Source organism: Schistocerca nitens, chromosome 1 (assembly GCF_023898315.1).
Source record: "Schistocerca nitens isolate TAMUIC-IGC-003100 chromosome 1, iqSchNite1.1, whole genome shotgun sequence".
Classification (NCBI taxonomy): domain Eukaryota; kingdom Metazoa; phylum Arthropoda; class Insecta; order Orthoptera; family Acrididae; genus Schistocerca; species Schistocerca nitens.
Genome location: NC_064614.1, coordinates 1009813004 through 1009829337, shown reverse-complemented (window position 1 = coordinate 1009829337; position 16334 = coordinate 1009813004). Strand labels below are relative to the sequence as shown.

General features: G+C 39.7%; 1 protein-coding gene across 1 annotated transcript in view; it reads right to left on the bottom strand.

Annotated features, from left to right (window-relative positions):
- Positions 1-2910: 2910 nt before the first annotated feature.
- Positions 2911-16334, bottom strand: part of LOC126220111 (leucine zipper putative tumor suppressor 2-like) — a 157405-nt gene continuing 143981 nt past the window's right edge. Inside the window, exons 6-8 of the mRNA XM_049942151.1 lie at positions 15370-15543; positions 8487-8711; positions 2911-4422 (exon numbers count right to left, since the gene is read on the bottom strand). Coding sequence (XP_049798108.1) covers positions 4237-4422; positions 8487-8711; positions 15370-15543 — 585 coding nt within the window. The 3' untranslated portion in view covers positions 2911-4236. The remainder of the gene's footprint in view (positions 4423-8486; positions 8712-15369; positions 15544-16334) is intronic.

Below are 16334 nucleotides of genomic sequence, written 5' to 3'. Positions count from 1 at the left end.
TGCAGCACAAAAATCTTTTAGACTTAAAATTTGTGCATCATGATCTGAAAGGCCATTCACCTTTTTGCTAACAGAATGCCCTTCTAATAATGACGAATGAACAAAAATATTGTCTATGGTTGTTCTACTGTTCCCTTGCACTCTCGTTGGAAAGAATATGGTTTGCATAAGATTATATGAATTAAGGAGGTCTACCAGCATCCTTTTCCTTGCACAATCACTTATACAATTAATATTGAAATCACCACATATAACTAACTTTTTGTATTTCCTATAAAGTGAACCAAGAACCTCCTCTAGCTTTAGCAAAAATGTTGTGAAATCGGAGTCTGGGGATCTATAAAATAACAACAGTAAGAAGTTTAGCTCCACTAAATTTAACCACACCTGCACAACATTCAAACACCTTTTCAGTGCAGTGCTTTGAAACATCAATTGACTCAAATGGGATACCGTTTTTCACATACATGGCTACTCCCCCACACCGCAAAGAGCTCCTAGAAAAGCTGCCAGCCAACCTGTATCCTGGTAAAGGAAGCCTCTGAATTATCTCCTTATTTAAGAAGTGTTCAGATATACCAATAATTTCAGAGTCAACATCTATAAGCAGTTCACTAACTTTATCTCTAATACCTTGTATATTTTGATGAAATATACTAATTCCCTCATTAATCGGATACCCAAGATTTGTAGAAAGTGGTTTCTTTGTTAGAGAGACTTCCCTTAAGCAGGAATACCTATCAGCTGACTTCAATCTAAAAAAGGTACAGCTCTAACACCCACAACTACCGGAATTTTCCCATGAGTGATCCCACCACCCCCACCTATGCTGTCACCTATAAGTTTTGCCAACCTCCCCTTCCCATACCTGTTGAGGTGCAGGCCATGTCTAGTGAAACCCGTGCTGCTGATAGACTCCACCGACACCACTGAAATGTGGCTCATGCCTTCTGTCATCAGCGCACCCCCAAGTCTCATGTTATTACGCCTGACGGCTGTATTAAGATGAGGCCGATAGTGACGCTGAAACAGTTCCAGGAAATGCACATTCGTGTTGCCAGTCTGAGTGGCTATCTTTTCCAGGACACCATCTATGTCATACTCCCCATCCCTATCAATACTATTACCAGCCCCACCCACAATCACTACCTGATCCTCTTTAGTAAAATCCCTACATAACCCCCCTATGTCAAAAGTCACCTGAGCCAATCCTGCATTAGGCTTCACAATGCTGGTGACCTGGTACTCACTCCCCAAAACTTCCTGCAACTGCTGGCCTACACCTCTACCATGGGTATGGGTACTTTATAGGAATGATGTTCAGACTGTTAACTGTGGGATTTTGTGTTGTTAATAATGTTAGTGTCATGACTTGCCAGTAGGTGCTGGTACTGGTACTGGTATGGTCCCATGGGTTGAAACTGAAGTATCAAAGTTCTTTACAGTTGCAGGCACTCGACCTGGGTCTGAAGAATGTGAGCGGAGCTTTACCCGTGAAGCTGTTTTATCAAAACAACAGCAATGGTGATGCTGCTCTTTGCAAATATTAATGCGTTAAAAGGATGTGGTGAAGTGGTCCTCCTCTTGCACTTGGGCCAAAGAACATGTTTCAGAAATTTGGGAATTTCTTCTGACCAAGGCTGACAGAAATTTTGTCACATATTGTTTAAGTTGCTGTTGCCATGGCTAGAATGCTGGATACAGTGTGCACTCTTCGAGCAGTGCTCAAGCTGTGTCATGAAAGGAGAACATTCCATGGTACACTATTCAAAAAGTACTGTTAACAATTGTGAAATTTTATCTATACAAACTGTCATGGTTGCAGGTTGTCATCACACTGAGCAACATTTCAAACATGGAACATAAAAACAGATGTTATCCCTCTAATTTGGAAATTAAAAGGTTTTTCTTTCAGCGTTTGCTTCATTATTTCTCTTCTGCGTGTCCTTAAAAATATTTCCACAATATTTGATTGTCCTATGACATGTACTGCATGGTAGACAATTAGTGGGACATCAGATGGCATAATCATCATTGGCCTTTTGTGACCTCACACTCGAGGGGTTTCTTGGAAGTCAAAGTTACCAACATATCATTTAAAATTTTACAAAACATCCAGATAACCTGATTTACAGTGAGTCCTTTTTTCCCCTATCCACATACATTATGTCCTTCAGTCATCATCCTATTATGTGAAAAATAATGTTTATCGACAGATACAGTTTCTGAAGCCTGCATCACACAAATATGCTCCCGTAAATAGTTGTATTTATTCTGATAATTAGTGATATTATTTTCTCTTGAGCTTTCCCAATTTATCATTTAGTGGCATAAGGCTATTGAAAAAATGTCTGTTTCATATTTAATTTACTCCTCAATGGTAGCTTATCATCAACAGATCAGTGATTGATTATCCAAGAATGTGTTTCATAAATATTAATTCCCAGGTGTGTGTGTGTGTGTGTGTGTGTGTGTGTGTGTGTGTGTGTGTGTGTGTGTCATAGGAAAACAATTCTGAACTTTTTAATTCTAACAACCACAAATGTACACAACACACACACATTTTCTCCAGCAACCAACTGTTAATTAAAGTATTTTGTCTGCAGACTATTACAGAAGTGATTATTCTGAAAGATGAATGTTGATGTAGTAATTATAAATTTATCTTATTCTGTTGATGAAATTTGTTTGGCGTAATTCTCTGCAAGACTATGCAAAATACAGAAAAATTGCCTAAAACCAATGTACAAATTATAGTCTTGAATTTAAATCCTGTAAAACACTTGAATATTTAAAATTGATACAATTAAATTGTGATTTCGTTTGCTGTATTTCGTCTTGGTGAACTGGGAACTTCTATTCAGAGATTTGGATATTTAAACAAGAATCATTTATTTATTTCATCATCACATTAAAATTTTATTAACACTGAATGTCATGGTTAATTAAATTACATAATTTATCTTTCACAGCAGTTTGGATTAAATAGTACATATATTAATGTGACACTTTGGTAGTAAATAATCTGTCACACCTTAGGAGAAAATTATACTCCAAGTGGTGCTCGACAGTGGCATGCAGATGGCAATTGTTGTCAACAAAAGTTGTAAACAAGACTCACTTTCTATCTCCAAATACTGTTGGCAGTCACTTCCATAAACTGCTATCACTAAAATTGTGAGAAAGTGGAGATGATAACCTATGTTCAGTAGTGTCTGAGCTCAATAGTCACATATTTCTTCATTTGAACACAAGTGTTATTAATTTTATACTATTGCTCATTTTTATTTTAACTTTTATTGGATCACCAATGAAGAATGGAAATAATGTTTGCTACATAGGGAATAAGGAGTGTTTTGAACCTTAATGACAATCCTGAAAAGTGATTAAAATTCTGTGGCAATATAATGCTCAAAATAGACATTTGCTGTAAACCAATGTCACAGTTGTCCACATGCATCCACAATTCTGCCCTAAAGCTTTTATTACAATGGTGAAATTATGATAGTCATATCTCGTAACTGCAGAACTAAAATTTCACCAGGAACATGTCATATGAAAATATTCATTCCACTCACCCATTCAGGAATGAAATTAATAAATAAGAGTAGTATATTTAGGTACAGTCTTCATGTGAAAACATTATAATAACTGTTTGTCACATTGTTATAGCATCACAAATAACTAGTTTTATGTCTGCAGCTGTTGGTTAATTGGCACAGACTAACATTCTGTTGCAATGAACAGACTTAAGCTATAATATAAGCAGCAGCTATTATAAACAGCTAGAATTACTACTACATTCACTTGCATGAAGTAGAGGCATGTTCAGTTGGTCCCGTCATCACACACTTTAATTACTTATGAGTTACACTTTGGAATATATACACGTCCATCTCACGTCAGGAAGACACTTCTCAGTTTACAGTACATTAAAACTGCAGAATTACAGTCCTGTTATAAATACTTAACTATCTAACACAATATTTAAACTGAAGATGCATTTCATACACTTACTTCAAAACCTGGCGTAACATAACTAGTAACAAAATTTGTGTTTTTCTAGGTGTTATTTTCTACAGAAATATACTGAAAGGGATATTCAAAATGTGTAAGCTCTTCATGGAAGAAAGCTATGTAGGTTGATGAATTGAGTCTTTACGACCAGCATCAGTTCCCACAAGAGAGCATCTCAACAACACAGGCACTTGCCTGCAGTTTTCATCACCTGCAACCTCAAAGCTCAATAGTATGGCCCATCTCGATGGCTGGTAGCTTCTTGGGAGCAGCTGCTGTTTTCGAATCCAGTTCCAGCTCTAACGTAAGACTCTCAACTTCTGCCTCGAGTGACTTCGTGCGACGGAACATCTGCACGTAGTTGAGCTGGAGTTGGCGCTGGTAACGCAGTACTTTCTCCTTTTCCTGGAAAAAGACAGTTGAAGCTACATAGAGAGAGAGAGAGAGAGAGAGAGAGAGCACAATGTCTGAATGACTGATCTATCGGTATTCATTAAGTTGTGCCTGAGATGATATTAGTTGCAATTTCTGTCTGGACTTTTGTATCTATAGCCGCATATTAGAATTAGTTTTTCACAATATGTCCAGAGTCAAGATCATGATCATGCGCAACACCACCACTTGTAATACTTTGATGGAAGTGTACCACATCAGCCACTGAGATATTCTACAGAAGAATAGCTTCTTTGATGAAAGTTGCTATGTGGTATACCCTTTTAAAAGGATGTACTATGAAGTAATTATCCAAATGGGTTAGAAATCAGAAGTTTTGATTTACTTGTACAGACAGACAAATTATTACATAAATGATTTCATAAAAATTGGATGATTTATTAAAGACAAAGTGCTTAACAAATCCAACAAGTCAATAATGTGTTGGTCCCCCTCTGGTCCTTATGAAAGCAGTTATTTGGCTGGGCACTGATTGATGCAGTTGTTGGATGTCCGAGAGAGAGAGAGAGAGAGAGAGAGAGAGAGAGAGAGAGAGAGAGAGAGAGAGAGAGAGAGAGAGAGTGTGTGTGTGTGTGTGAGTGTGAGTGTGTGTGTGTGTGTGTGTGTGTGTGTGTCATCATCTTGCTGGAATTTAAGACTAGGATGGCTTGCCATGAAGGGCAATGAAATGGGGCATAGAATATTATCGATGTACCACAGTGCTGTAAAGATGACAGCCAAAGAGACCCTGCTATGAAGTGAAATGACACCCCAGACTGAAACTTCAAATTATTGTGTCGTACAGCGGGTGACGGTCAAGCCAGTAACATGGCACTCCCCTGGGTGTCTCCAGACACATCTTTGCTGGTCACTGTGGCTCATCACTGAAGATAATTCTACACTAATCAATGAGATTCCTGGCTCAATATGGGTCTGCAGATGCCCTGGACAGCGGTAGGCTACCAACCTGATTGTAGCCCACCCTGAAACCCAACAACCAGGAGTGAGTGACTGGGGTGCCATTTCATTTCAAAGCAGAACCTCTTTGGTTGTCATCTATGGCACCCTTACATCACAGCAATACATCAACAGTATTTTATGTCCTGTTTTGTTGCCCTTCATTGCAAGCCATGCTGGACTTCAACTTCAGCAAGGTAATGTCTGCCCACATACAGTGAGGGTTCCTACTGCTTGTCTGTGTTTGCCAAATGCTGTCTTGGCCAGAAAGGTCACCAGGTGTCTCTCTAATTGAGATCGTTTGGAGTATTACGGACAGAGCCCTCCAACCAGCTCGGGATGTCAATGATCCAACGTGTCAATTGGGCAGAATGTGGTGTAATATCCCGCAGGAGGTTATCCATCAGCTCTGTCAATCAAGCTGAATAGGTGCTTGCATAAGGGCCAAAGGTGGAGCAGCATGTTGTTGGCTTTCTTAATTTGTAAAGCTCTTTCTCTTGGCTAAATCATTTTATCTGAAACTATAATCATTTGTTTGTGTGCACATGTACATCACATCTACCAATTTCTGCCCCATTTGGATAATTCCACCATTGTGCATCTTTTTCTTAGAGATGTATGTATTCTGTGAATCGCACTTGCATCCTGTAGTCTCTTTCAAATACATTTGCCACAGTGATGAAACTCTTGTTTGATTTTCCAAGTACAAAATAGCATTGAAAATAGTTACAATTTGATAATTAAACTTTTTTTTACTTCTACATCATCATGGATTTACAGATCATGTCTCAGAGTACAATTTTGTGAACTAGTAATTCTCATAGCAGTAATGAATAGGTCAAAATAGAAGCTTTTAATCAAGTGGTCTTAATATGGCTGAATAAAATTAATACAGTGGCCACAAACTGACTGACACAGCAAACTATAAACAAAATTAATAGTTAACTGTTTTGCAGTTATAAGGTACACTATTTCCTTTCCTTTCAAAGCAGGTATAAATAATTTATTCTATTTAAGCTTACAGTGAACCAGATCATGGCTGTTTCAAAAAATTAAGAATATTGTAGTAACAGAATCTCAAAACTTCTGGACAGTGAACTAAATGCTAGATATTTTGAACTCTTTATCTGTGATTATCAATGACTTACATTTGGTGTTAACCAGTATTCATTTGTAACAGTGAGCACCTGTTTTTAGTTCAATTCTTCTTTTGGTTTTGTCTTCTAGGTCTCTGCTTCTTCCAATAGCAAGCCACCATCTTCAAAATGATTATTGCATAGACTGTTGTTATTGCACCTTCTGTTTGAATTCCATCAATTTGCTGTCATCTATATATCTGTCTCTCAACGTCCTTTCACTACAATATTTTGTCTAGTACTTTCTCATGACATATGTAAATTATGCATTCTATGTAGACCTGTTCTTTGAACACACAGGTTCAGGAACTTTTTTGTTGTTCTTGGATGATTGTTACATCAAAACATTCACCTAGTGTTGTCTTCTCTACTATTGGAAATAATTTTATAGCTGTCATGTGTGAATTTGTCCCTTAAATAGTACAATTATTCGCTTCTTTTGCAGTTTGCTATGAGGGCACAGGACAGAGATAACAATTGGTATTGCCTAGAGACCAGCAGCTGCAGCTGACACAGCAACAATACTGTTGAACAGCAGCTTCCACTGTCAAGTGCTACAATCCACATGACTTCAGTAAGACAGTTTTGAGTCTATGCGAGTTAACAACAGTCACATCTAATCTATTTTGCAAATAAACAAATTTTTTGAAACATAGTTCTCATCTGATTTCTAAATGTAAGCCTGCACAATGATCTAAATATCTTTTGATCTGATTTTCAACAGTTGTCAGATTTTTTTCATGACAGCTTCAAAGGACTTCTGTATTTCAGTTTGCTTATTCTTAGCAAGAATCTTTCAAATATGAGCTTATCAATTGCTCTTCATTTTCAACTAGATCCTTTAGTCTATAAAGAACAACAATATAATCATAGATCATCCCTTGATTCTTACTGTTCCTCATAAATCAAAAGTGACGTACACTACTTAATCCCCCATGAAAGGTTTTTCCGTTTTATTTATGTTTCATTTCTTAAGATAATATAACCACTTACTTGTGAACTATGCCCAAGTATTGAGACCAAGACTGAAATTAACATATAACAGTAGTTAGGCCAAAGTTTCCTCAGACGGTCAACCAGGACAGTAATTCCTTGCTTAAAAATTGAACCAAAATACAGATTTTGTCACCTAAAGCGGTTATGATTCCTTTATCTTTTTACAGGCATCGCAGTTCTACAACTACTCATTACATGACTTCCTAATGTTAGTTCCTCTGATATTTTTCCATGAATGTGCATTAACTGCTCTCCACTATGTTTACATGTAGTTTGTGAGTAACTGAGTATTCCTGGATTTGTTAATAAAATATCATAAACATTTGCATATTACAGATGAAAAATGAAACATTTCACTGATACACAGTTCCAAGAGACTCCAATCTTCCACTTATTTGCCTTCAGTAGTTTTGCTTAACTCAAATGGTTGAAGCATTAGACACCTGAAGTACTAGTAGCTTTCCCATTTTCCTGCTAAGAGTAATATTTTACTAGGCAATTCCAACTCAGGAAATGAGACGCATTTGCTAATAATTTGAAATATATTACCTGTAGTCAGTTGTCGTGGTAGCTTATGTGAGAGGCATTCTGGGATGGATCCCAATTATCTGATAGGTGATTTCATTGCATGTGTGGAGCATAGCTGACAGACATGTTGTGCACTGTTTATCAGTGAACTTATTGAGCACTTTGAGCATCCTAGCCTCCACTCACTCTATTCCGTGTAACATCAAATGTGTCCATGTATTTATCTTGTCACTCTACAGCAAACGAAGCCTACTTTTGTAATTACAATGCCATAAATATCTTAGAACTGCATTATAATAACAATAAACAAGAAAGTAGCCAAGAGTGTGCTTCATGACAAATTTAGCACATTGTTGAACACTGATCTACCTTGTCAAATGTAGCAGATAGCAGAACTTTTAGTAGTATAATGCAACGCACCTGCGCCCAGGTGAGCCTCTCACTCTGAAATTGTGCGGCCAGGTCAGCCTCACGTGCTCGCAGCCGGGCCAGCTCCTGGGCTTGTGCATCCAACTGTGCACGTAGTGGCGCCACCTCTTCACGCTGCTGCCTCAGCTGGTCACTGCGGCGCTCCAACTCTGCACGCAGCTCACGCACCTCTGTTCGCAGCTGCACCACTTCTTGCCCTTTCGATGCCTGCTCACCCTGCCAAATCAACATGACTGGCTTAGAAACTTACCCACTTCTGAAATAAAATGAAGAGTTCGGGATGGAATGGACAGAGAAATCACATGAAAAGGACTAAGGAGTAAGATAAGGTGGGCAGTGCAGAAATGAAATGGATAAGAATGACATAGTAGTTGGAGGGTGATGGGAAAGGAAGACAGGATGAAGGACAAGAGTGGTTAAGGGTAAAACTTAATTCCATTATGAAGTGGAAAACAAGTATCATTAGGGTTAAAACTTAAAATCCATTGAGGACATGATAAGCCTGAATGGGAAACTTAATTCCATTACAAAGTGGAAAAGGAGTATGTTTAGGGTTAAAACTTTAATCCATTATGGATCTGACAAGCCTAAAGGGACAGGAAAAGAAGAGCAGGAGGAAGAAGATAGAGGAGGAGGAGGAGGAGGAGGAGGAGGAGGAGGAGGAGGAGGAGGAGTAGGGTGAAACAAGAGGAGTGGGACACAGGACGAGTAGTGGGAATCCACAGGAGATGAAAGGGAAAGAAAGAGGGAAGAAGGGGAGGATGAATGGGAGAGGGACACTAAGGAAGTGGGTGGGGGGGAGGGGGGAGAGTGGAGAGGTGAGGCAGGATGTGGTGCCATGGGGGAATGGAGGCAAGCAGTAGAGAGGAGAGGATGGGGATATTTGATGATATGGTGAGGGCAATTTGTTGAGGGAATATGAGGAGCGAGAGAAATGGGAAAGGGGGAGGGTGAGGGGGGGGGGGGAGATTGTGTGCAAAGCTAGCAGGGCAAGCAGATGCACAAAGATGTGAGTGAATGGTGTGGAGAGAATATGGGTTTGTGATGTTGAAAGACTATTGCTATAGGAAAATAGCTGTGGCATACATTATCTGATACATATTTAAAAAATCTGGGATCATTTTACTGTTTAATGTAACTGAGAATCACTGCAAGAAGGAGCCACATGATAAGCATCATAAACAGTAATTCTAATTCCAATACAAGAACTTTAAATGATAAAGTTGTTACAGCAATATCGAAATTCGTGTATCTGTTGGTTCTGTACTGCAAATTTTCTTGGGAATATATCTTCTCTGTTCAGAGTCAAACATTCTGAAGTCATCAATTTAGCCTGTCTGTTTACTAGAGATATAGTTGCGTTGAATTACTCTTTTACTAACATATAGAAGGGGACCTTTAAAAATAAGTTATACATGTCATCTTGCACTAAAACAATAACACAATGAGAGTGGCACATATTCAGAAGAAAGTGCATGTTCTGTGTTTCCTGCAGACACTGTTCTACTGTGATATGGGGGGAATGAAATGGCACAGCCACTGGAAATGTTCTCTAGAGTTGAATTGTGTGTGGCAGTACAACTCTTGTGTGCAAAATGTCTAAATTACACATAGATTCACAGTGAAATTCTGGTGATATAGGGATGAAAATCTGTGTCATATCCAGTGGCAGTGAAATGTCAGCAATAATTCTACCAAACTACAGAGACAAGTGATGCTGATTGGAAAGGAAGGCCATCAACATCAACCGCAGATGACAATGGCAAGGCAATCGAGAAACTTATTCCCACCAATCACAGATTTATTGATGAAAAAGAAGTTCACATGGTGGTTCTTTAATAGTTCCGTGATCAAGGAGCAGATTTCTGTTGTCAAGAAACTGAACGATTGGTAGAATACTGTAACTGTAGTATATGGAGAGTTGGAAGCTACTCTAAAAAATAGTATCATGTACGGCAGTCATTTCGTAGTGCAGCATTCATTGAAAATTACTTGGGCTGCCAAAATAATGTGTAACTTATTTTTTAAAGTCCCATAGTAGCTTTTACAGTCCCAAACCCTCTACACAGGTTGGCAGAGGCACTGTTGCTGCCACTCTTCTGCCCTTTAATATAATAATAAAAAATATGTTGGCAGGCATGAAAATAATCATTTTAAATAGTTTAAGATGGGCTACATGTGGTCTTCACACTAAGGATGCTATGGCTGGGGCTCTTCGGAATGTAGGTTAACTGGTATTAGAAAGGTTGTTTGAAAGTATTGAGGGTGGTCCAAAGTCTAATTGTGCATGGAAAAAGATGGGGGCAATTGCAATGATGTACATAAAGAGTGGGATGGAGCTTTCATTCCGAATGTGAGATGTCAGTAACATTATATTTGATAGGATGGTTAGACAACTCCAATGGAAATAAAGTTTCTGAAATAGGCATTGTAACAATACAAGAATTAGATATATTATTAAGATCAGTAAAAATTAGGAAGGCACTTTGATTAGATGGAGTGCATATGAATTTTACAAATGTAGTAGTATAATATACATACCAAGAATTTTACATCTACTTAATAAATTCTCGAAAAATAGCTAGTTACCTCTCTCTTTGTCAATAGCTCTAATTAAAAATTGTTTTATAGAGAAGAATGCAAAAAATACAAAGACAACAGAGAAATTAGTCTGATGAATGCAGGATATAAAATCTATAGTACAATAATAAATAAAAAATTAGAAACTATTGCAGACTGTCAGCTAGGGGAAGAGGAAGGTAGATTTAGGAAAGGAAGGTGGTGTGTAGATAATGTCCTGACCACCGGACAAACAATAAAACAAAGAAGAGATAAGAACTTTGAAACATATTCCACTTTTCTAGGGTTTCCTAATGTGTTCAACAGGGTAAACAGAATAAAATTGTGGCAAATACTAGAAAATGAGGGCTACCCACCACACCTAATTTTGGTAATAAGCAGTCTGTACAGAAATACTAATTTTATCATATGCATGGGATTAAAAGAAGTGGAAGATGTCTACAAAATGTAGAACTTAGACAAGGGTGTAGCTTATCATGCACATTTTAGTAGTCACATATACTGACAATATTTTAAAGAAACATGGAATGATAAACCCAGGATATGAAACATCTGTGTTTGCAGAAGACAAAATGATTCAAAAAATGACACACAGTTACAGAAAAATTATAATTTTAAAACCTCCGTTAGCAAAATTAAAATTATGGCTTTTAGAGGTAAAGATAATCTCAGATTGAAGATTCTACTGCAAAAAAACATTTTGGAACAACTGTGGAATTTTATGTGCCTTGCCTATGACTTAACCTTTTATAATGAGGACATTGATCAAAAAGTCAGGTAGTTTGAAGCTGCATGGGGACCATTGAAAGAATTTTTAAAAATGAAGTTAGAAGAGAAAGTAAAATGACATTTTATGTAGCTGTGTGTCTTCCTAACTGCTTTATAGCAGCAAAAACTGGGTGCTGACTCAAAAGCAACTGAATAAAATACAGTCGGGAGAAATGAGACTTAACGAGTGTTAAAGTATATATAAAATGTACAGGATACGAAATGAAGATATTAGGAAAGTACCAGCAAACCCTTAATTCCTAAAAGAATTGTACTCTCATGTGTAAGACGGCTTAAAGGTTTTTCTTTACGTTACAAATGAGTTACTGCGTTAAATATTTGACGCTAAGTTTGTAAGCGAGAAGTAATTTAGAACAAGTTTAAAATTAAAGTTCGTTCAAAGTCGATAAGTGCTCTATCATCAAACGCTGGATGAGTTTAGTCTGGGTAATTTGCACTCCGTTTTAAACAAATACCAGTTTTTCAATCATCTCAATGTTTAAGATGTCATATGTCCAGCATTGTCGTACAATTATACAAGTTTGCAGGTATATTTAGTGGTATGTGTGTATACTGTCCCCAATATGTGTTCCGAATACCGTTAAAACGTCATGCGGAAGATAAACTGCATGAGAAGCGAAAAGACAGTAAGGGACAAACCTTCTCTTTCATCATTTTGTGGGGAATGTCAGCGCGAAAAGAATGTTTAAGATTGTGGGTAACGTTTGTTGTAAGTCGGTAAGTGTTCTTATTTTCAAATACCGGGTGAATATAGTCTGGATAATTTGAGCGCTGTCGTTTATGCTGCCTGAAGGGACACATTTCTAATTCTAATACTTGTCCTATTGTGTTAGAAGTTTAACATACGATCATACCTGCTAAATGAGCAGATTACGACAGATTTACAACTTTTTAAATTCGGTGAATAATCGTATGAAACATTGGATATCAAATTTTTGCTGCCACTTGGAGCTTTTACACAGACAACTTGCAACTAGAATTGTGGTCCATTAAGCATTAACCGAGTTAGCTTTTTACTAACACAGTGTGTTAGGAAATTACCCTCACAAACTTCTAGGACTTTTAGACGTGCGTGATTACATAATATTTTGAATAGGAATCCATGTCTGGAAATGTGCCGTTCCCGTTTTCTACGACGGATTCAATTCAGATGATTTACTCATCCGCTTCTGCTGAGGAAATTAATTAGGTAACAATTCGAAAGGAAACTTAACGATACATCCTTTTATCACTTAAGCAGATTTGTTTGTATGAACACTATAACATTACCTGTTTACAACTCCACTAAAGAACCCTCATCGTACTGCACGTACAGAACAGTACGGCTCGATGTTACCGACATTGTCCCTACGAATGATATTCTGGTACAAGTGTGTACTTGGCGTCTCTTCAACTTCTAGTGCAGTAGCAAAAATTCGTCCCAGCATACCGTCTCTTTCCACAGGAGTCTCCGAAATTAAACGCTGGATAAGACCTCACATCCGCTGTACGTCTAACGTAGTAAACGTCATCCTGTCTATTCTGTGGCCTATCAGGACAAGCAACTCAGACTTTTTTCCTCAGAAGACGAGAACGCGTTACTCATCTGAACTGAAACCCACGCAGAACAGAAACAGTGCTTCCGGACATAGGTTCCTATTCGGAATTTACTCACTCCCTTCTACCAGTCCTAGAAGTATGTAATGGGAATTTTCGAACACCACGTACATATTAAACAGAGAATCAGTAAACAATAAAATATTAAATAACAGAATTTGACCAATCACTTGGAAAGAGTGGGAAATACCAGCATACGCCAAAGGGAAGAAAAGCTGCAGGACGGACCAGGACATGCTATAGACAACTACACTACTGGCCATTGAAATATCTACACCACGAAGATGACGTGCTACAGACGCGAAATTTAACCGACAGGAAGAAGATGCTGTGATGTGCAAATGATTAGGTTTTCAGAGCATTCACAAAAGGCTGGTGCCGGTGGCGACACCTACAACGTGCTAACATGAGGAAAGTTTCCAACCGATTTCTCATACACAAACAGTTGACCGGCGTTGCCTGGTGAAACGTCGTTGAGATGCCTCGTGTAAGGATGAGAAATGCTTACCATCACGTATCCGACTTTGATAAAGGTCGGAGTGTAGCCTATCGCGATTGCGGTTTATCGTATCGCGACATTGCTGTTAGCAGAATATGGAATCGGTGGGTTCAGGAGCGTAATACGGAACGCCGTGCTGGATCCCAGCGGCCTCGTATCTCTAGTAGTCGAGATGACAAGCATCTTATCCACATGGCTGTAACGGATCGTGCAGCCGCGTCTCGATCCCTGAGTCAACAGATGGGGACGTTTCCAAGACAACAACCATCTGCATGAACAGTTCGACGACGTTTGCAGCAGCATGGACTATCAGCTCTGAGACCATGGCTGCGGTTACCCTTGACGCTGCATCACAGACAGGAGCACCTGTGATGGTGTACTCATCGACGAACCTGGGTGCACGAAAGGCAAAACGTCATTTTTTCGGATGAATCCAGGTTCTGTTCACAGCATCATGATGGTCGCATCCGTGTCTGGTGACATCGTGGTGAACGCACATTGGAAGCGCGTATTCGTCATCGCCATAGTGGCGTATCACCCGGCGTGATGGTATGGTGTGCCATTGGCTACACGTCTCGGTCACCTCTTGTTTGCATTGACGGCACTTTGAACAGTGGACGCTACATTTCAGATGTGTGACAACCCGTGGCTCTACCCTTAATTCGATCACTGGGAAGCCCTACATTTCAGCAGGATAATGCACGACCGCATGTTGCAGGTCCTTTACGGGCCTTTTACGGATAGAGAAAATGATCGACTGCTGCCCTGGCCAGCACATTTTCCAGGTCTCTCACCAACTGAAAACGTCTGGTCAATGGCGGCCGAGCAACTGGCTCGTCACAATACGCCAGTCACTACTCTTGATGAACTGTGGTATCGTGTTGAAGCTGCATGGGCAGCTGTACCTGTACACGCCATCCAAGCTCTGTTTGACTCAATGCCCAGGCGTATCAATGCCGTTATTACGGCCAGAGGTGGTTGTTCTGGGAACTGATTTCTCAGGATCTATGCACCCAAATTGCGTGAAAATGTAATCACATGTCAGTTCTAGTATAATACATTTGTCCAATGAATATCCGTTTATCTGCATAATTCTTGGTGTAGCAATTTTAATGGCCAGTAGTGTATTAAGCCGTAATTGGCAAGCTAAGCGTTGGAGATCGAGAAAGAGGAGGAGAGGGATGGGTAGATATCAAGAAAGATTTCACAGTCTGTAAAGGGAAGGCATTGAAGTTAGTGTGCAGATTTAAGAAAGATGAGGCGTCACGACATAGCTGTGGTTCTCAATTATGTGAATGTGTCGTGATGGACGTCGATTTCGCAGGAAACACAGGACTGGCTTGTCAAGGCGTGGAAAAGGGTACAGACGTGTGAGGATGCGGAGATGAGGAAGCAGGGCGGAGTGCGGACCTGCGCGTCCTTGAGCTGCGCCTTGAGCAGCGCCAGCTCGCCCGTCTTGTGGCAGAGGCCCCACTCGGTCTCCTCGAGGCGCGCGCGCAGCAGCGACACCTCCTGGCGCAGCTCGGCCGCCTCGCGCGCAGACCCGTCCGCCTCCTCCACCAGCCGCTGCTTCTCCTGCTGCAGCTGCAGACACACACACAGACGCGCCGTTGTCACTCCCGTATCACTCTCATCAAGAAAACGCTCGCTGTTTGCATCGGGAACATAGAATGCACAGATTGTCTTTTAGGAGTTCCAATCTTAGTAACAGAATGGCGTCTCATAATTGCCCTGACACTATTACACTGCCAGAAAACTATTAGTACACCCTTTTAGAGGTTTCCAATAACAACATTTATTGTTCCAACATTGTATATGGAGTAGATGCAATCTGTGCCGCAGTATCTCATCACATTTGCTAAGTCAGTGAACTACAGGGTGCACCGTCATTAACTACCAGTGCATGCTAGCGATCCGTTTAAAAATGGCTACAGAGCCGAAACTGCAATAGGTATTATACCAGGTGGCGTAGATAAAAGTAGCCCGTGTAACTATAAAGGAAATTCAGTGAAATTACAAAAATGAAGGTCGGATTGTAGCCTATCGCGATTGCGGTTTATCGTATCGCGACATTGCTGCTCGCGTTGGTCGAGATCCAATGACTGTTAGCAGAATATGGACTAGGTGGGTTCAGGAGGGTAATACGGAACGCCGTTCTGGATCCCAACGGCCTCGTATCACTAGCAGTCGAGATGACAGGCATTTTATCCGCATGGCTATAACGGATCGTGCAGTCACGTCTCGATCCCTGAGTCAACAGGGTTTGCAAGACAACAACCATCTACGCGAACATTTATTTACAACGTAAACTACAGTGAAAAATACATTTGCAACATCAATAAACAGCTGTGCACGTCTAAGCATATTTATGTAGT